This window comes from Bos indicus, chromosome 1 (genome assembly GCF_029378745.1).
Source record: "Bos indicus isolate NIAB-ARS_2022 breed Sahiwal x Tharparkar chromosome 1, NIAB-ARS_B.indTharparkar_mat_pri_1.0, whole genome shotgun sequence".
In the NCBI taxonomy this organism is placed as follows: domain Eukaryota; kingdom Metazoa; phylum Chordata; class Mammalia; order Artiodactyla; family Bovidae; genus Bos; species Bos indicus.
In genome coordinates this window covers 22,807,413-22,828,729 of record NC_091760.1, presented here as the reverse complement: position 1 = coordinate 22,828,729, position 21,317 = coordinate 22,807,413, and the positions used below count along the sequence as shown (strand labels likewise).

The 21,317-nt window shown below is 41.5% G+C and overlaps 1 protein-coding gene and 1 long non-coding RNA gene across 11 annotated transcripts in view; one reads left to right on the top strand and one right to left on the bottom strand.

Annotated features, from left to right (window-relative positions):
* The window catches only part of LOC139176037 (mothers against decapentaplegic homolog 7-like), a 211,195-nt gene extending 195,204 nt beyond the window's left edge, over positions 1-15,991 (bottom strand). For all 10 annotated transcript variants that reach the window (XR_011565857.1, XR_011565858.1, XR_011565861.1 and 7 more), the window contains exon 1: positions 15,622-15,991. Coding sequence is in view for 5 of the 10 variants with exons in the window: in XM_019963123.2 (XP_019818682.2) it covers positions 15,622-15,991 (370 nt within the window). In the remaining 5 variants the exon portion in view is untranslated. The remainder of the gene's footprint in view (positions 1-15,621) is intronic.
* A 116-nt stretch (positions 15,992-16,107) lies between these two features.
* On the top strand, positions 16,108-20,177 carry LOC139182224 (uncharacterized). Its single transcript, XR_011565862.1, has 2 exons — positions 16,108-16,198; positions 16,571-20,177. It is a non-coding gene; the product is annotated as an uncharacterized lncRNA (long non-coding RNA).
* Positions 20,178-21,317: the final 1,140 nt, after the last annotated feature.

Here is a 21,317-nt window from a genome sequence, read left to right as displayed (position 1 = left end):
GCTGTCACTTTGTCCTTTTAAAATGATAAATAACATATCTCAACTTCTCTCTATAAGTTAAACCAGTTCACTTTGGAATAGTTTAGTAGCAAAAATAAATGCATACATGTATTTTAAAATATACTAGTTACTATTATGATTCACATATAACTTTCAGTGACCATATCTTCTTTAGATATTTTAATTCTAAAATAATTCAGGATTTAACGTGGGCATGGCAACCCATTCCAGTATCCTTGCCTGGAGAATCCCATGGACAGAGGAGCCTGGTGGGCTACAGTCCATACAGTCGCACAGAGTAGGACATGACTGAAGTGATCTAACACACACACACACACACACACACACACACACAATCTGTAACAAACAATTCATGGTTCATATATTTCAATAAGGATAAAATACTGGGGCCAACCCCATCTTCAAATATTATTTCCAGTGCTCTTGGTCACATTTTTAATTTCAAATCTCAGGCTTATGATAATTTCTGATAAATAGGACAACATTTTGTTATTTATCAAACACTTCCCTCTGCCCATCCAAAAGACCGAATGCTTCATGTTCTTAAAGCTCACTAATTATGATCATAATATCTATCTAAAGTTCTATTTCATACATATAAAATTAGGTTTTCCTTTCCTTGGATATTAGACTATATTAAAACCAATTTTTATCACCACATTTTAGCCTTTGTATGTCTTCATATGAGCTACAACCTTGAACTGAAAATGAACTTTTAAAGGCAGCTCTCTTATAGTTCTCAAAACTGAAGGAAAACGTCCAAGCCTAGGTTGGGACACACTTCATGTTAACAGCATGTACCAGCCTCACAGTTTCCCTTTCATTTCTCTCTTCTTTTCCCTTACCTCTCCCTTGGTCAGTGAACAAAATACTACACTTTATATAAGTAAAGAAATACAACCAGATATATATATATATATATATATATATATATATATATATATATATACATATATATATACACATACATATATGGTATGGAGGTAAATGATCCATCTTGTCCAAAAAAGAGATACCTAAAAAAAGAAACATCAATTCTGAGTATAAAATTATATCCTGCACTGATAGGTTACTTAGAGAACTCTAAAAAAGGACACTGTAACTCAAAAACGGTAAGGAACAGACCAGAAACCCTCCATAAGATGAAAAGTATGTAGAGTAGTCCACATCTCCATTTGAAACACTTGCTCCAGAACATGTTAATTGACAATTCTGTCTTGGACATAGTTTTCTTCCTCTCTCACCTGTTCGTTCCCCCACCCATCTTGCATTCAACGCCATAAACAGCAGTTATTCCCCCATTATAAAACAGTTGACGGTTAAAACAATGAGCCAACGAAGAAAGTACAATATTCTATAACTGACGTTTACTGCACTGGCCTTGGACTTCTAATCTTTACCAGACGGGCACACAAATCAGTCCATCAGCTCATAAAGGTGTGCTTTTTTAACCTCTAAAACAGATGGGATTGGCCAGAAGTGTCTGGCATGTCAAACTGCTAATCACTGCTGCCCTTTGCACAAAATAACCCACTTAAGTTGAGGCATGGTTGCACTGTAACCGACATTAGTCTGTGGGAAACCCATTTAACTGTCACACACTCCTGCCACTCCTGCTCTCCCTTAATTAAGCCTAATGCCTTATGCTTCGACCTTTTGTTCTAGCCTATTAACCCTATCTAGTACAAGTTCAATTATGTTAAACTAAAAACTTTGCTGTAAAATATTAAATGCCACGCTCAAAAACCATAAGGAACATCCTCACAGCCCTTAGTTCTATGCACCCTGCTACTCAATGCATGTGACAGTAAAACCTCATTTTTGAAGTGATACTGATTCTGACAGAGTCAAGAAGAACCAAATCATCATGTTGGTCCAACCCCCTTATTTTATAAACTGAGACCAGAAAACAATAAATGACTCACCTATTTCACAGCTTCAGCTGAACCACACTGAAACTTATCTAATCTTTAACGCTGATCCTCTATTCTCCATGTCTCTGATTTATAGCCAAACCACTCTGGAGCATGTTAAGGATACTAATATTTTTAACGCATTACCACTTGTTACCACCCACTAAAATTCACTACACAAATAAGCTTAAAGCAAACTCAATGAGCATATTGACATCAGTTTTGAGATAATCTTTCTTTTCCACACCATAACTTCTATCCACTCACTATTTCTTTTCTTCTTTTTAAAAGGAACAATGGTCATCTGAGGGAACTGCTAAATTCTGCAACACTCCCAAGGCAATAGGTACGAAAACAAAGTTTTTTTTTGCTTTACTGATGCTTCATTTAAGTATTGAATCAAGCAAAAGACTTAAGCTACAGAAAGCAACTACAACTGGCTACTTATCCCCATTGGAAAAAGCTGATTATCTTTAAAAATATCCTTTTTACACCTGTATGTAAATGGACTGCTATTCAAGTGCCCAAAAATAAAAATGGCATCATCAGAAAGAAAATACACAAGGATGTATAAAACGTAATATATGCAGGTAAACGAGCATAGCAAACGGAAAACAAACACCGAGCCGACTAGCAGCAAGCTAATGATTCAGAGTCACATTCACCTTTTTTACTGCAAAAGATATTAATGCTAATATTATATATATATATATATATATATATGCATTCTTTTTTATATTCTTTTCCATTATGGTTTATCCCAGGACACTGAATAGGATCTTGTTATCCTTAATATTAATTTAAATGAGACATTATGCCTTAATTACAAGAGTCAGTTCATAACACAGAAATTAAGTTTGGGTCTCAGACACTGAGGAATTCAACAGTGGGAAAGTTACACTAGTGCACAGTATTCACGCGCCCTACAACACACTGATTGACACTAAGGAACAATGAAAAGCAGTTGGGCACTGATAAAAACACAAAGTAGAATACACCACATTAACAGTAAATGGGCTAATTTCTCTACTCTCTTGCTTTGGACAGTGGTCTATTAGCCTGTATATCTTCTTCACTATGACTTATAAGCTTAGGAATAGAAAACTATGCAAGTCCTGACAGATATCTTCTCTGCTTACAAAAGACATCTACTTCTAATTATGCATAAAGTTTAGTACACATTTTTTGTCTTCACAGGCAAGAAACTGGATTAAAGTCATTTTAAGAGCATTTGTTAAATCTCCGTGCTGGATATGTGTATACCAGATAACCTACACATTTTCTTTAGTATTTGAAAATTGCTAGTCTAGAAATTGTGACCTCCATGCTACAATAATTTTATTTTCTACCTTAGCATTGATAATCTAGTTGAATACGATAATGTTATAACAGAAAATTCACCTCTAATGAAAAGCAAATCCTAATTTTTAAAAACAAAAGAGCTTCATAAACTACTTAAGTTCTATGATTTACAAGGTTTTGAACAAGTCCTTCTTGATACCTCTTAACTTTCAAGATGACTGAATGCCAAAATTAATACTAGATATGAGATTGTAAGATGCCTATAGTATCCCAGGAAGTCAAATTCAATGCAATTAAATGTGCTGAGCTGGTAGATCTTGATGACTACTGCAGGTGAGGTCAAGAAAACTGCCCATGAGGCTCTAGAAATATTTTCTTTTTCTGTCTTTAAAAAAAGTAAATGTTGCCCCCAAAGATTTTGTTGAACATGCATTCTAATATATTATAAATTGTGTATTTTTTAAGAAACTTAGTATACAAAACAATTTCAAGTGCCAAGTAATTATAATGTCACCAGCAGTTTCATGGTTTCCTTCATAATAAATATGTCTGGAAAGAAGATGATACATTTTAAAGAAGAAATATTATTCCTTTTAGAAGTTCTAACTTAAATAGACTAAAGAAAAAAAACGGTACAACAGCAGTTATTATGCATAAGTTATTCATAATAATTAGCAGCTGTTATGTATTAACGCATAAAGGCTCCATTCCGAAGCCCCCAAAAGCCAGATGTCACCAATAGTGGAGACTGGTACAGTAAAACGAATGTTTTTTAGCAACCTTCTATGTAACAGGCACCTACAGCATGGATAATGCATTGATGGATAAGCTCCTATTCATGAAACTGACAGTCTACTGAGGAGGACAGACATTCAACAAAGGTGGGACTATTATAATCAGGGGTTCAAGGAACTGTGAGAGACAAATCTGATCATTTTAGAGGTGTGGAGACCACGATGAGCACCTACACTCTCTTGTCTTCTGTCCCATGAGTAAGAGTATTCCATTCCAATTTGCTTCACCAAGGTCAGAAATGTGGTCAATCTGTGGCCCACATCAAAGGCTACAATTACGCTTCTTCTCTTCTGCTCTCTTTCTAGAGGTGGATCTTGGTGCAGCTGGTTCAGGGCATTGGTCACCCCTGGTCTACACGGTGTCATCTCTGATCTGGTACCTCTCCTCAGGAGAATACAGGAGTGGGGCCCATAATCTTTGCACTATGTTCCCAATAGAACCAACAGACCCAACCACCTTCACTAGTGGTTTTAGATTATTACTCTTTGGTAGTAAGCAGAGCTGGCCTGTGAGTGTTGTGATCACACTAGTTAACTACAGTTACCTGACTCTGCTGCTGCTGCTGCTGCTGCTGCTGCTGCTAAGTCACTTCAGTCATGTCCGACTGTGTGCAACCCCATAGACAGCAGCCCACCAGGCTCCCGTCCCTGGGATTCTCCAGGCAAGAGTACTGGAGTGGGGTGCCATTGCCTTCTCCATACCTGACTCTATTCATCTACAAATAAAATTCCCCTTATCGTTATTCAGTTGCTCAGTCATGTCCGACTCTTTGCAACCCCATAGACTGCAGCATACCAGGCTTCCCTGTCCTTCCCCATCCCCTGGAGCTTGCTCAAACTCATGTTCATTGAGTCACTGATGCCATCTCATTCTCTGACATCCCCTTCTCCTCATGCCCTCAACCTTTCCCAGCATCAGGGTCTTTTCCACTGAGTTGGCTCTTCCATCTGGTGGCCAAAGTATTGGAGCTTCAGCTTTAGCATCAGTCCTTCTCAATGAATATTCAGGGTTGATTTTCTTTAGGATTGACTGGTTTGATCTCTTTGCAGTCCAAGAGAGTCTCAAGAGTCTTCTCCAGCACCACAGTTTGAAGGCACAAGTCTTTTTTATTGTCCAGCTCTCACATCTGTACATGACTACTGGAAAAACCATAGCTTTGACTGTACAGACCTTTGTAGGCAAAGTAATGTCTCTTCTTTTAAATATGCTGTCTAGGTTTGTCAGTGCCCTACTGAACTTTAAATATAATTCAAAAATACATGTAATATGTAGAAACAAGGTTGCCGCATGAACAGATGTGCACCTGTACTGTAAAGCTTCTCTTTTTTAAACTCTCACCCTAGAAAATATATTCCAAGTTCTAGAATATCAAATGAATCATAAGACTGTCCTGAAGACCATATTTTAACAGCATGAGAAGAAAAAACAAGGATGATGCAATTGACCCTGCTCACTCCACTTCTTAAGATCCAGTCCTGATTATCACAGGTCCTCCCTTGGGGTCAGCTTAGACTTAGTATATTGCTGGATCCATCATCAGAGGTTATTAACTATTCCTTAACACCTGGTACAAAACTCTGTATTTCTGAGGTTACCTTAGCAAAAACAAACAAAAAAGAGTGAAATAAATCAAAACTTGATTTCCCGTCCCTGGGATTATTCTTAGGTGCTCAGTATCCTCCTGTGTAAGATACAGACAAAAAAATGTTTTGGAAGTTTTAAATTAACAACGACAAAAATGTTGGAAAATGAATAAGCATTTACCCTACTGTATCACATGGATACTCCTAGCAATTAAAAAAAAAGAAAGAAAAAGATTTAAGTGAGAAATGAAGAAAACAAAAGGGAAAATGGGGGAAAAAAGGAAACAAAAATAGAGAAAGGAGGAAGATCAAGAGAAAAGGAAAAGGTGTGTAAGGCTAAGCAGTAGCACTGATCACTATTTGATTTACAGTCTACACCAACTACCTAGCCTATGTGCTTTTCTGTTAAGCAAGATGCCTCTAAACACCGACTTGTTTGATAATGAGCAAGTAGGACAAAGTATTCCTAGAACAAGTACATTTACACTCAGAAATTTCACAGTTTCTGTCAAATTCCTTTCCAACCTGATAGCTAAGGCTCCTATGAAAGTACTTCAGCTCCTGAAAGCCCAAGCAAAAGCAAAAAAAATAAGAGAATATAACACTGATTCAGCTCAGTTGAGGATTACCAGGACAGGTGCTGCTAAGTCACTTCAGTCACGTCCGACTCTGTGCGACCCCAGAGACGGTAGCCCACCAGGCTCCCCCGCCCCTGGGATTCTCCAGGCAAGAACACTGGAGTGGGTTGCCATTTCCTCCTCCAATGCAGGAAAGTGAAAAGTGAAAGTGAAGTCGCTCAGTCGTGTCCGACTCTTAGCAACCCCATGGACTGCAGCCTACCAGGCTCTTCCGTCCATGGGATTTTCCAGGCAAGAGTACTGGAGTGGGGTGCCATTGCCTTCTCCAAGGACAGGTGAGAGTAACATTTTACTAGCAGAGTGAACAATGTATTGCTTTGAGTTTTGCCTCAGTAACACCAAACATTCAGGGGGGAAAAACAGGCAGTGAATAAAACTGTTCATCTTCAAACTCTGACCTCATGTAGATTTAGTCTATTTCAATTATTTTTTTTTTAAGTGTGTCTGAATTTATATACATATATGAACTCAGGAAAGATTTTCTTATACTCAGATTGTTTGCTTACACAGTTTCTCACTTATTTGGCCAGAAACAATACTCTCTTAATAAAAAATCATAGTCAAACATTCTTTTGCAGCTTTTATACTAACACTTACGTTTATCCAACATTTACTCGGCAATTCAAAATCCAAAACACACTAAAAAGTATGTATATGAACCTTACTACTCAATCTTATATATTCAATATCGTTTCAATTTGACTGCCTTTTAGTGTATAAGGAACCACTCAGCTTGATTCTTTTGGGTTCAAAATTCCATATATTTTAAATGAGGCAAGTAAAAAGAGGTGGAGAGGTTTATAACTCCATTTCTTACGGTTCCAACAATAAAAGAACATGCCTCATGTGTACTTAAAAATACATGATGTGCTGCAAATCTCCCTAACTCAAAAATTTCTTTCCTGACCATGGTCTACTTCCCAAATGTAGCCACATACTCCCCGTCTCTCGATTTCTGCATCCTCTTGATAAATTCACAAACGCACTGTCAGTTTCCTTTTTGTATTACAGAGACTAGTTCATTAGCATAGCACAGTACTTATAATTATTGGGGGTAAACACAGGACAATAAAAATAAAAATCATGTTAAGAGCCGTAATAGCCAAGAGATTTAACTTTTCAACCAGGAAAAGCTAAGGCTCTGAATCTGCTGCAATGGCCCCTTGAAGTGCACAAACATAATTAGCCTTGGGAATACCTAGATTAAGACCATGCCAAGCTCTTTTAATGAATTATATCAAGAAACATAGTAGCTTTCTCTGCCTCAAAGAACACTGTGGTCCATTTCACCAGAGCTCAAGAGTCTGCATAACTGCTCTTGGTGACTCCATCCCCTCCTGCAAGTGCAGAAGCAGGACGTCAGGTGACAATTCACAGCCAACAGTGGCAGAAACACCTGTTGGAAGCAGGGTGCCTTCCCCGTGGGGCTGCTCTTTGAGAAGCCAGGCTACCTGAGTCCCGTGGCTATTGAGCTGGGAGCACGGTTTTTTGTTTTTTTTTTTTTAATGATTTTCTAAAAATCAGGTAGAAACTGGTTTTCTCTTCAAAAGATGTCATATTCTCATAGAAAAGCGAATTATTATCAATCAAATTAGTTGTATGACCTCAGGCAAGTCACTCAGGCCTCTCTCAGACTAGGTCTCTTATCTGTAAAATAGAGAAGTATTAGGCACTCAGTCATATCCTACTCTTTGTGATCCCACGGATTGTAGCCTGTCAGGCTCCTCTGTCCATAGAATTCTGCAGGCAAGAATACTGGAGTGGGTAGCCATTCCCTTTTCCAGAGGATCTTCCTGACCCAGGGATCAAACTTGGGTCCCCTGAATTGCACGCAGATTCTTTACCATCTAAGAGACCCCATGGATTATAGCCTGCCAGGCTCTTCTGTCCGTGGAATTCTCCAGGCCAGAATACTGCAGTGGGTAGCAGTTCTCTTCTCCAGATTTTCCCAACCCAGGGATTGAACCCAAGTCTCCCTCATTGTATATTATTTACTGTCTAAGCCACCAGGGAAGCCCAACATAGAGAAAATGATGCTTATATGTCACAGGAGAACACTACAACAGCCAGCCCTATGCCTAGCATAAAAGCAAGTGCCCCCAAGCCTCTTCTTTCCCTACCCCTCCTCCTCTCAATAAAAAAGGAAAAGGCAACAGACAAGTAACTAAATAACTTTTTATATTTCAAGTTTGGACTCAATCATCTCTACTTTCAAAGCTACAACCTTGAAACCTTTACTGTTTCCTGTCAACAACATATATTGATAGTCAGGGTTTCAGAATTTCGAAATGAAATCTAACCTCCCTGTTCTACAGAATCTACAGATGTTGCCCAGAGAGATAAAGGACTTCCCTTTCATCAGTTATCACACATTGATTCAGTAGCACAACTTAAGCTAGAAAGTATGTGTGGAATAATAAAACAGAGATGCTTTTTCAAAATATGTTTTTCAAAAGTCAAACCTGAGCCTACGTGACCCATTGTGCAAATACTCCCTTTGGCGAAAAACTGCAAGTGTGATTAATTTCATTTTGAGGATATTTCTTATATCCCGTTTGGTAGTGTTTCCTGTGCTTTCAAGCACTTTTTCTTGCTGTTCTCCACCTTCTTCTGTTCTCCTTCCTTTCCTTAATTTCTTTTCCAGGGTAAAAATCTACCACTCTATTGGAGATTACTATAAATTCGGGAATCAAAAACAAAAATTCTTTAAAATGTGTGCTTTAAAAGAAAAAGACATAATCTCTTAAATATTTCATATCTTTCAATATCTAGAAAAATTCCTCAAGACAGCAGTCTCTTTTGAAATTTCTAATTCTCAAACTTTGCTTGTGTCCTGTTACATGTCAGGCTCTCTTATCCACATTGTCATTAAATCATCACAGTTATAATAATATTCTTATTCTAAGATGGTATAGAAACATAGTTTCCTCTGTTACTATTGTAATGCTAAACTGTCTTACTTTTTTTTAACACAGTAACATAGGTAACATGTTCCCATATTATGTTCAGTACAGAAAATTCAACAATTACAAGTACACGACTACCAGAAGTTATCTTAGCCACTATGTGATTTAGCTTCTCTCTTTTGTAAAGAGAAAACTAGGTGCTTTTACCTAGTACCCTCACATAGCTGGTAAAGAAGCTAAAAGTAAAATCATCATAGCCGACTACAAAAAACACAGGTCCCACACTTGTTAGGTTCCTGAGCTACCCTCAATCTATTAGCAAAGTACAGATTTGAAAACAAGGAGTAGCCCTGTCTATCATTTAACAGGTGACTGAAAAATGACTTTCTTAATTGCAGGTCCAAGGGTGAGAGCCTCCTTTTCACAAAAGGTCTGAATAAACACCAGCATCAGGTCAGTCACAGCTGTCCCGGTCCCAGTGGTATCCTACGCTGATGACTCAAATTCCCAGCAGGCTTCTAGTTGAGTATTTCTTGAAACTCTAGGCTTAGTCACACAGTGACCCGGAATTTAAGGCAAATAAGGGTCTCTTCCTTCCATCCTTAAAAGTATTTTTGCTGAAGGACACCAAGCTAAAGAGGCAAGATGGGTCTAAAGCTTTTTAGAGCTTTTACTCTTTGAGGTGTACCAAGTTAAAAAAAATTGGGGAGAGTGATGGATGCTAGCTTTGAATTTCAAACGCAGCTCTTGACTGTCAGAGAAGCAAGTTCATTTCCAAGTTTCTTAACAAAATGCTTTTTTTTAACCCCAGTGCTATTTATCCAAAGGGGAAGGAAAGAATGAAAGGAAGAAAGGGAGGGAGGGAGGGAAGGATGAAGGTTGGGAGGGAGAGCAGGAAAGAGGCTGGCTGGCTGGCTGGCTGGATGCATGCATGCATGCATGGATGTCACAAGCATCTTCCTAGGAAAAGTTTCAACATATTCTGGAGTTCTTCTTGAATTTATTTTGATAAAAAAACATGTAAATAAAATTTCTTTAAGAAGTAATTATCCACACATTATCTTCAATAACAATTTATCTTAAAATCTGGTTTAGCTTAAAAAAAAAAATCTTAGCAATACTAAGTAAACACAGTGGGGTACTTTTTCCCATAACTTCAAAGAGTAATTTTTTCTACATTTCTGAGATATCAGTCTTCTGAATCCTTCAAATCCATTCCTCATTACTCTTAGAGCTCTAGGCTAAATGTTATCCCTAGCATGGTTCAAGAGTAATTTTAACAAAATTCTAACACAGTGATAAAATGTAGCATATTTACCTTTTCCTCATTCTTGTTCTCAATGTTTTATGAATTTAAGAAAAATTACATGTTTCAGGCATAATAATACCCTAAAACATCACTTTTTTAAAATAATTGTTTGTAATATTTGCAAGATTGTGTAGGGATCAATTGGAATTTTAAGGTTCAAAGTACAGAGTATGTAATATAACAGTGACAACAATTAGTATATCATCCTGCTTCCCCGGTGGCTCAGATGGTAAAGAATCCACCTGAAATGCAGGAGACTGGGTTTTAATCCCTGGGTAGGGAAGATACCGCCCCCCTCCCCCACCACCCAACCCACTGCAGTATTCCTGCCTGGAGAATCCCATGGACAGAGGAGCCTGGTGGGCTACAGACCATGGAGTTGCAAATAATCGGACATGACTGAGCAACTAACAGACACACACACTTATCTCAGTAACCTATATTTATCATGAAAAATTAAAATTATTCCTATCTGTAGCAAAATAAAAGGGAACGTCTCTTCTAAACAAACTCTACTTTTTAGAACTCTAAAAATTCAATTTGAACATTACATTTCAAGGAATAAAAAAACAACAGATGGACATCTATATTACAGTTCGCAGAAAACCCTGATAAGGTTTCAGAGGTCTCTTTGGTCCCAACTGTCCCCCTACCCTTGAATCACCAGATAATGTGCTTAAATAAAGCATTCTTTCTGGGGCTATTTACATGAACTTATCCTTATCAGCAATCTCATGAAAGAATTCCCCAGTTATACCACCCAAACCTCAGCACTCTGTTTTCCATGTTTAATAAGACCCCTGGAAAACACCATCTCGCAAAAGAATAAAGAAAAGATGGTCTATTTTTAATTCATTTCCTTCAAAATAAACTATTACTCTCTAAGTCCTGTTTCTATGCTGGTATCCAATTTTGACCTTCTACTTTATAGATATATTTAAGAGACATTCAAAAACAGTGCACACAGGCACAAGTGGGGAACTTGCCATTTCTCCCTCTCAAACCACCACTATTTATATAATATTGCTGCCCTCATAAAAGGGACTTCATTACCATCAGCAATTCATGTCCCTGCTTCAGTACCAGATGCAAAACAGGATACAGAAACAAAATCTCTCTCCTCCATTTACTTTTTTTTTTTTTTCATTCCAACCTCTGGATATAACCCTCAGTTCCATGCCACTGGCCCGCTTCATCATCTGACACTCTCGATTTTTACCTTCTCAAGTCTTAGTGACCCTCCTGGAGTAATATTGTGTCAATCCTGATTATTGTGTCAATCTAAATATTACAGAATGAGTTTGCTCATTTTCCCCTCTGTCAGTCCCCTCACAAAACTGCCACTTAAGGAAATGCATCTTGAACAATTCGCCAAATCAAACTCATGATCTTGAAAGTGCCTCCAAGCACCACACCCCCCCCATTCTGTTCAGAGCATCTCTCTGACTTTTCCATAGTAATCAAAAGTTGCTTTTCATAAAAATATTTCTCTAGTTGGAAGACGGATACAAAGGGCTTTGTTAGAACAGCAAAATGCTTTTCTCCCCAGTCTGTACCCATGGAACGCTAAACCACTATGAAACCAAACCAAAACAGAACCCACCCTCACTGTGCATCAGCCATGTGAAGGGGTATCTGGAAAGAGCACAAGTGTAAAGAACCTTCATGCCAACACAGCCAAGAAGCGAAGCTACAAATGAAGGCAAAGTTAAAGGGAGAAAACACCCACAGATGTCGAAGCTACTCATTTTAAAGAAGGAGATAAGAGAGCAGGAAAGCAGTAAGCAGAGAGGAAGGTGGGGTGAAGACCAACTGGAAAACTTCCACCTATACTTTAAAACCTGACTGTATCTGGAAATCTAAAGTTTGAAAAGCAAAACTCAACTTATCACAATTTAAAGAGAATAATTTTTTCTTGATAAAAATGAGCTGTTTCAAACTTATGTGGGGCAGAGTTATTTTTTAAACCTTATTCACAAAGCTATCATTGCTCTTTCAGGACACTTAAAAATGACCTTTTAAGTTTCTTAACAATTGTCAAGTTTTAAAACCTAATCCCTTTAACATCATATATCCTAAGCCACTCTGATTTAAACCTACTTCGGTGCCATCTTCCAGTATCGGTTTGCAATGGAATCTGTACAATTAATAATAACCTTCCTCCTTCTCATCTTTTTAGGGAGCCGAGAATGACACATCTCCTTATCTCCCTATTTGCGCCATTAGACTGACATATTTTGCCTCATCTGTCACTTTCCATAAAACTCTGCTTTCAGATATGAGTTAATTCATTTTTAGTTGTCCTCGATGTTCTAAAATAGTGATGTTTGACAGAATTAATACAGTGCTCTAGTTCTCCCTGTTCAACTGGTATTTAATTAAAGATCTTGGAGGCCATCTTTCTCTCGGGTTACACAGTTTAAAGAAGGAATGTTACTTCCTCCCTGGACAATGTGCTAAACCACATGGCAACAGAGCTATCTTCTTAAGGTCTCCCATCCTCCCATTTAACAGATTGTTTTACTATGTAAAAACTGCCAGCAGGACAGATTGCCACTTTATTTCACAGTGATGCTTACTTTTCACATCTTCAAACTGCAACTTCACTATAGCCTACCTTCTCTCTTACCTTTAAAGTTTCTAGAATTTCTGGAGTTGTGATGCTCCCTTATATTTTTATTTGATCACTGCTTTTGTTTCACTTGGACCTCAAAAAAGTCCTAATGGTATTAAATTGTAAGATGTCTTGAATCTCTGGTAACAATGCAGAGAGCCTTTAAGCAATCAGAGCTACCTAAGGCACAGACACAAAATTTCTTAAAGTCTTTTGAATTAATATCTTTTGGCGAATAGCCCACTTCACTTGGTATGTCATCATTTTCTATTGTAAAGGTAGCATGCATAATTTAAACTGGCACCTGCTATTTATCATGCAAACAATCATTCTCTTGGATTGCCTTTTTAAAGTTAGCATTTCTTAATAATTCTTCGGCTGTATCAGAACCACAAGAGGCATGTCCATTTAAGCAAACTTCAGGAGCAATAAACTAACAAACAGACTCTAGGTGGTGGTATAGGTTATTTTTTATCATGATGTTTTGCTCTTAAACTGCACGAGTCAGAGGAGCCTTCAGCCTCCTTTACAGATGTCTTTTTACTGCAAACTTGCACAATTTTAGGGTGGACAATTAGTAAAAGTTTGGAGACCCACACAGGAAGTGGGTCCAAGCATTAAACCTGGTTTTCAACTACCTCAAAGGCACTGTAGAGAGCGCACTGGAGTAAAACCAACAATGAGGAGTCCTCCTTTTTGTTTGTTTTTCGTTAAGTATTTTACTCATGCTCCTAGGGCACTTTCAAGGGGTAAGTGTGGAAAGAGGTCTTTCCCCACCAGAGTGTAGGAAACAGACTAAAGTAACAATCCTGCAGCCCGCAGGATAATGGCTGTTCCACTGCTGGAATCTTGTCTTTAGGAACTAATTTCAAGCAGAGAAAAGTTAGCACTGGTGATGAAGCCACTACTCTCTGAAACCAGTTAAACCCAAACCACATTACCAAACCGCTGGGCAAAACCAGAGCAACTTACTTCAAAGCTGAAAACATTTCAACATACTCCAGGCAGCAGCCCACACTTTGGTGCCAGGCAGATGAAGCACCATTTGTTTAAAAAGTCCACTTATTTCAGTGTCTCTTCAAAAACAAAGGTGGCAAACTAGTGATTAACCATTGAAGAATCACACCGGGAAGATGCCACCCACTTGCTAAAGTCATGATTCACTAATAAGCAGGTTCAATGCAATTCATAACTTTAAAGAATGAATTACCAAAGCCCTCTGCTTCACAAATCACTCCCTCACCAAACGTAAAAAACAACCATCATCTATAACTCCACAACCATTTTTTACTTTCACCCTCTGGATGGACTCTCTTCCTCTAAGAACAGTTCCCCCCCCCCCCCCACCCCGCCCCCCCCTCCCCGCACAATCTCACATTTAATCATTTATATTACCGGAGACAAACTAACTCAGTTCCACCAACTGAGTCAAAAGTCCCTGTGGCTAAGAACGTCTTACTTCTTTTCTAACATAAAAACGCCCTATTAATTTTTTTTTTAAACACAAAAGTACTTATATTGTTTTTCTTCTATTATCTTCAAAACTCAATTCAATAACGAGATAGAAGGTAAAAACTCCTGCAATACTTCAGAGATCAACATGTGTCACAGACTCCGAGCTTGCTCGCCTCTAAGACATAGTTGATTCCTTTGTTCCTCCAGACGGAACAGCAACTCTTGATTAAAATTTGGAAAACTACTTTGGAAGGGTTGTGACGGTTTGCAGAATATTTCCCGGGAAACCCTTCATAAGACAACATCCAATAGTAGTAGAAGAGGACACACAGATGGAAGAGAGAAAAAAGAAGCCTCCCAGGACCTGCACGGGGTTCACTCTAGAGGTGAACCCGGTTTTCTGGCTCCGGAGAAAAGTGATGGTTGAGGCCTCGGGTCCCAGGGGCCTCGCCCTCGGGAGGGAAAGGACAAGTACCAACGGGCCTGGCTGGACCCGAGGGTCGGCTGGGGGCCGGGAGCGCGGTCCCCTTGCCTACCCACTTTCCCCAGCCCGGGATCCGGCCAGCTCAGAGCAGGGAGGCACCCGGGCGAGAGGCGGGGAGCTGCGCCCGGCGCCGCCCAGGACGCCTGGGGCAGCAGGACTGAGAACGGCGCGACGAGAAGCGCCCGGGGCTCCGGGCCGAGGGGGACAGCCGAGCGGGGGCGCGACCCGGCCCCCCGACCCGGGTCCCGGTCCACACGGCGGCCGCCTTCCCCCCCCCCCGGCCCAGGACCGCCAAGAACGCGCCGGTGAGCCCCCGGGCCAACTCCACAACTTACCGGCCCCGCTGCCCGGGCCCCCGGAGTTCCCGGGGAGGTTCGGAGCCGGCAGAAGAGGCGGGATTTGCCCGGAAGCCGTCCCCCTCCGCCGAGCCCACCCCGCCGTCCGCGTCCGCTCCCGCCGCCCCGCAGCGCGGGCCCTCCGCCGCCCCGACGCCCCCCGAGGCCCTGCCCGCCAACGCCAAAGCCGCCGCGGGCCGCGCTCCCGGCCGTTTCCGGCGGCGACGGCCGCTCGTCCGAGCCCCCTGGCCGCGGCCGCCACTCACCAGAGGCCGCCGCGGCTCCGAGCGCCGGGGCTCCGGCCGGCTCACTCCGCGAAGGCGCCCCGCTGCCCCGTCCTCCCTCAGCGCCCCGGCGAGCTCTTCCCTCCGATCGGCAGCGCTGCCGGGCGCAGCGGCCGACGCGAGGCCACGGGCGGGCGCGCGGGCGAGCGCGGGGCCGGGTAGTCCCTCCGCCTCGGCCGCCGCCGCCGCCTCCTCCTCCGCCGCCGCCGCCGCCTCCCGAGTTCGGGGCTCTGCTGCAATGTCTGCGAGGCTGACTTTGAGCGCCTCGCTCGCCGCCCGCCCGCAGCCGCGCTCCTCCCTCCGCCGCCGAGGCGGCCGCGGCCCAGTCCCTCCCCTCGCCGCTCCACGCCATTCAGCTCTTCAGCCAAGTTTCTTAACCCTTTTTTCCCCTTCTCTCCCATTGTCACCGGGGCGGCAGGCACGCGCTCGGGTCCCGGAGGCTCGCGGGAACTGCGGGGCCCCTCGGTTGGCTGGTTTTCCTCCTCGCCCGCCCTCCGGCCGGCCGGTCCGGGGCTGCGGGGGCCCCGAGGCGGTGGGAAGACCACGGCGGCCGGGAGAGGTGGGTGCTCCAGGCGCCCCGAGCCCTTCCCCGCGGCTCCCGGCTCTGTCCAGCAGCCCCCACCGCCGCCGGAGGCGCCGGGACAGCTCCTCCTGGGGCTCCCGGGGCGGGGGGGTGGGGACCAATCTCGTGACCCAGGCCAAAGGCCCGCGAAGGGGGCTCAGCCTGGGGGTCGGGACGCCCCTGGTCCCTTCCTGGGTGCCGACGTCTTAGGCTTCCTTCTCCTCCCACTTCACCCCACGACCCGTGTCTCCTGGGCTCCCTCTCGCCCACCCCCCAACTTCCACCACCTTGTAATCTGTGTCTTGCTTTAGTCGGGGGGGTGGAGTGGGGGTGGGCGCTAACTGCGGGTCCCTCTGATCCCGCGCCCAGCATGTAGAAGGCACCCAGGGATAATCGGGGAGTGAGTCCGAGAAGAAAACTGGGAAGGAGACCTGAGGAGCGCCGGGTTCAGCTCCTCGGACGGGAGCAGGGTTTATCTTCTGCTGCTTTGTCACTGCGAAGTCTCCAGCGGAGTCATTCCGCGAATCGACATCGTCCTCTGACCGAACCTGACCCTCCAAGACAAGGCAGAAGACACCCAGCTGCCACTTCTCGGGCAGCTCTCCGCCGGTTCAGGCTCCGAGTAAGAAATAACAATTACATCACGAGGCCAGGGCGGCAGCCCCGGAGAGCCTCCTGGTTTCCTGCAGCCTGATCTCCCTGAACCCGCCTCTAAATTGGGGGAGATACGGATTGGTGAAGAGAGAAAGTGGAGGGAGGAGAGAGTCATCCGAAACCATCATTTCCCCCTTCTCCCTGTATTTGCTGTTTTAAAATCTTATCCTCAAGGCTCTCCCCAAACATCAAACTAGAACTATTAACACCCCCGCAACACCTCCCCAGATGTCAGGTTTCTTTTTGACTCTAGCATCTAGCATTTAGTAACTCGCCATGAAAAAGAAAAAAAAAAAAAATTGCCAGGGGAAATGAGGACCGTTGCAGAAATTGTTTTTGCTTGCTGCAAAAACGCTGAAGTACAGCTTAGCCTCACTGTAAACTCCGAAATGGCATGCCTGTGTTTAAACACTTATTACACAAAACAAGTGAGTGGATAAGACACTCCATTCCTGTGTGTAGGTTTTCAGATCCTTAAGGATTCGACAGCATTTGAAAAGAAAGTTGCTAGTGCACTTAAAAAAAAAAAAGAAGAAGAAGAACTATCCAAGTCATAAAACAGTATTCTATGCCTGTTATGTAATGGTTGTGTTGTGCGTGTAAAATGTCATTTAACCTTTAAAAATATGAATGAGGATTTGGGAACACCTTCACAGTCTTAAAAGGGAAAGCGATTTTTCAGATGAATGCTTAATAATACAGCACCTAGCACAGTGCTGGGCACATGGCAGGAAGATTTTGCTTCATGGTGATAGTGCATTTTAGAACAATTATTTTACATCACCCTAGAGATTTCAACTGTGTGGTCTGTTGCCATCTTATATATTTCAACCTCAAATGAGAGCTTATTATTTGTATCTACCACCATTTGAAATCTGTTCAAGGCAGCTTAGTAAAGTCCACTGTTCTGCAGGACGACGTTTATCCAGGATTGATTCAGAGCCAACTGTTTCAATTAAGTGATAGGCAGCATTATTGGAGTGTGGCCCTTTAAGGAATCAAACTAATTTTCTTTAAAACTGTTTTTAACTGTTGTACAAAGATTTTCTGAAACGTATTATAAATGTTTCTATTTTCTTAAGCCATTTTTTTGGCTTTTTCTTGAAAATTCAGAGTTAATTTTGATAGTAGGTTATAATGAATTTAACAACTACATCAAGTTCCTGTTCTCTATCAAGCTCCTTCTTAGGAGTTAGGGATGCTCCCAGGGTGAATAGAAGCCATCAGTCCTCACCCTGAAGGACTCCAGGATACTATGACCCAGTGATCATCTCTGTCTTTTGTAGTTGCTCTCTCTCCCCCTTCCCTAACAATCTGCTGTCTTTTCTCTCTCTTGCCGGAGTGCCTGTCTCTAACATTATCCTCCTCTTCTGATTGGCAACTGCTAGTCTGGCGCAGACCGAGATTCCAGATAGCCTCATTTGTCACCATTCAGTCTAAAGTAAAACAAAATAGGTCCCATATAAGGAACTGATGTGCTCACCAAGGAGAAAGGCAGGTGAACTTTAGTGCATCGACCTTGTGACAGATATTTGGATTACTCGAATGATGCTTTAAAAATCATTCTTTTTGCTTCTTAACTGGGTTTTACATCATTGTGGTTGGTAGATAAACAACGTCCTAGTAAATAAGATTACACAGTTAATCCAACAAGCCAAATACAGGTCCTGCCCTTTTTAACATTCTTGTTAAAAAGTCTACTGCAAAATGTTAGATAACTTAACAGAGCTCCTCACTTAATTCTTCATCTATCTTCTCAAACCCACAGAAATTCAATCACTGAAAGCCTGAACTCTTTTTGATACCTCATTAATGTTAAGTAAATTGCACACCTTTTGTGGAATTCATTTTTAATCATTCTAATTGTGTTGGGGCTATTTTGTTGTACTTTGTTTTTCAAAAAAATCAATACCTAAATTTCCTGACTAAGAGAGTCATTGTAAGGATACTGGGACATATATGTAATAGAAGAATGCCTATTCTGGAATTTGTATTTTGCAGGCAACTCATTTTAACCAATTATGATGTGAAAAAGATGCTCTTGAGCTTTTATACTTACCACACAACTAATTTTTAAATTCAGGGTTCCTATGGGATCAGATACATATAGTTCAGGCTCAGTGTTTTTATCTGCCACAAAGAAGTTGTCTGGGAGAGGCATGCTTATGATGTGCTCCCTGAATCTGTCTGTGATAGCATTTTTCACTTCAGTTGGTGACTGGGTATTTACTTATCTGTATCCCATTCTAGATGCAATCACTACAGGCATAGGGTCCATGCCTTTTGGTTCATGTCTGGATATGTCCCCACCTATCCCTGTGTTCTGCAAATGGTAGGCATCCAGTAGATATTGGGCAAGATACTTTCACAGTATAGAAAAGGTTTGTATAGGCAAAGCTATGGTCATTTCAGTAGTCATATACAGATGTGAGAGTTGGACCATGAAGGCTGAGTGCCGAAGAACTGATGCTTTTGAACTGTGGTGCTGGAGAAGACTCTTGAGAGTCCCTTGGACTGCAAGGAGACAAACCAATCAATCCTAAAGGAAATCAGCCCTATTCATTGGAAGAACTGATGATGAAGCTGAAGCTCCAAAATTTTGGCCACCTAATGCAAAGAACCAACTCATTGGAAAAGACCCTGACAAGGAGAAGGCAGTGGCAGAGGATGAGATGGTTGGATGGCATCACTGACTCAATGGACATGAATCTGAGCAAACTCTGGGAGATAGTGAAGGACAGAGGAGCTAGGCATGCTTCAGTCCATGGGGTCACAAAGAGTCAGATACGACTTAGCGACTGAACAACAACAACTTTCACAATCCAGAGGACAATCTGTATTTCTAGTTTGGGTACAAGTGTGGAGTAAGGGAGTTCAGAAAAAATTTTACAGAGAAAAGAATGCTTTAACTGGCTATTAAAAGGTAAGAATTTGCCAACTAGGCCAGTGGGAAAGGGTTCTTAAGAGGGAAAAGACTGCCTAACAGTAGTAAGGTGTGAATAAAACAGAAATATGTGTTGAGAAGTATTGAACTTACCTTATACACTATGAACTAATGACTAATGAACTATGACAGAGAACAGAAATCTACGCAGATAAAAGTCTACTATAGTTATGCAGTTATAGTCCTTCAACATCAAGAGAAATGCTGTCCAATAAAAATATAAAGTCAGCCACAAATGTGAGCTGTGGATGTACCTTTAAATTTTCTAGTAGCCACATTTTTAAAAGTCAAAGGAACAGGTGAAATTAATTTTAATAATTTAAGTGTGTATACAACATAAAAACTTTTCAATAAACATTTTATATTCTTTCATTCAAAGTACTGTTTCAAAATCCACTGGGGTTTTTACACTCCTGGGACATCACCTTCAAGTACTTAATAGCCACGTGTGGTTAGTGGCTACTGTACGGGACAGTGTGTCTCTAGAGGACAGATAAAATCTTTGACGGTACAGTTAAAGGAAATTTTGTTAAGATGAAAATCTGAATCTTGTGTAATCTATGATTTTAGTTGTGTTGATTACTGGTGTTTAACTCTGCTATGTTATAAAGACTACTTTCTTGCGTCTAGGCTTTTATGCCAATCAGAGAATCAGCGAAGTTTACATTTTATGTACTGTTACTCCATTAACCATACTGTAGTTACAATTAATTTTATTTCTATTAACTCTGGTGATGGACTGTAAATGTAACCTGACTGTATAGCTTTAAAAAACACTATAAATTTGGAGTTGAATAAACTGTTAAAAAGTCTTCCTTAGAGCACAGAACTACTTTGTGAGTTACTGTCAAACATCATCCTGGCTATAGAAGCCCAGGGTTTTGCTCTTCAATTCTTCCAGGCCCACGCACTTATGGAGAATATTAGATTGGTGCAAAAGTAATTCTGGTTTCAGACTGTGAATTTTAAATCATTAAGGAAGTTGGAAGTGAAAGTGTTAGTCACTCAGTTGTGTCTGACTCTGTGACCCCATGGACTTTAGCCCACCAGGCTCCTCTGTCCATGGGGTTTTCCAGGCAAGAATACTGGCATAGTTAGCATGCCCTCCTCCAGGGGGTCTTCCCCACCCAGGGATCAAATCTGGGTCTCCTGCATTGCAGGTAGATTCTTTACCATCTGAGCTACCAGGGAAGCCCTTTAAATCATTATAACTAGGCTCAAACATCTTTATTAATCAAAATAGGAACCATTACAATCAACACATCTTTGTCAACAAGAAATAAGTTTGTTTATTCTTGCAGCGTAAAAATTTGTGCTTTGGAATTCAAGTACTCTTGGAAAACATTTTCTGCCTCATGCTAGTTGTGGAAGCATTTTCCCTGCAAAAAGTTATTGAGATGCTTGAAGAAGTGGTAGTCGACTGGCAAGAGGTCAAGTCAAGAGGCAAAGCTTTGTGGCCTTCGTAGCCCAATTCATTCAACTTTTTAAGTGTTGGTTGCACAATGTGCAGTAGGGCAT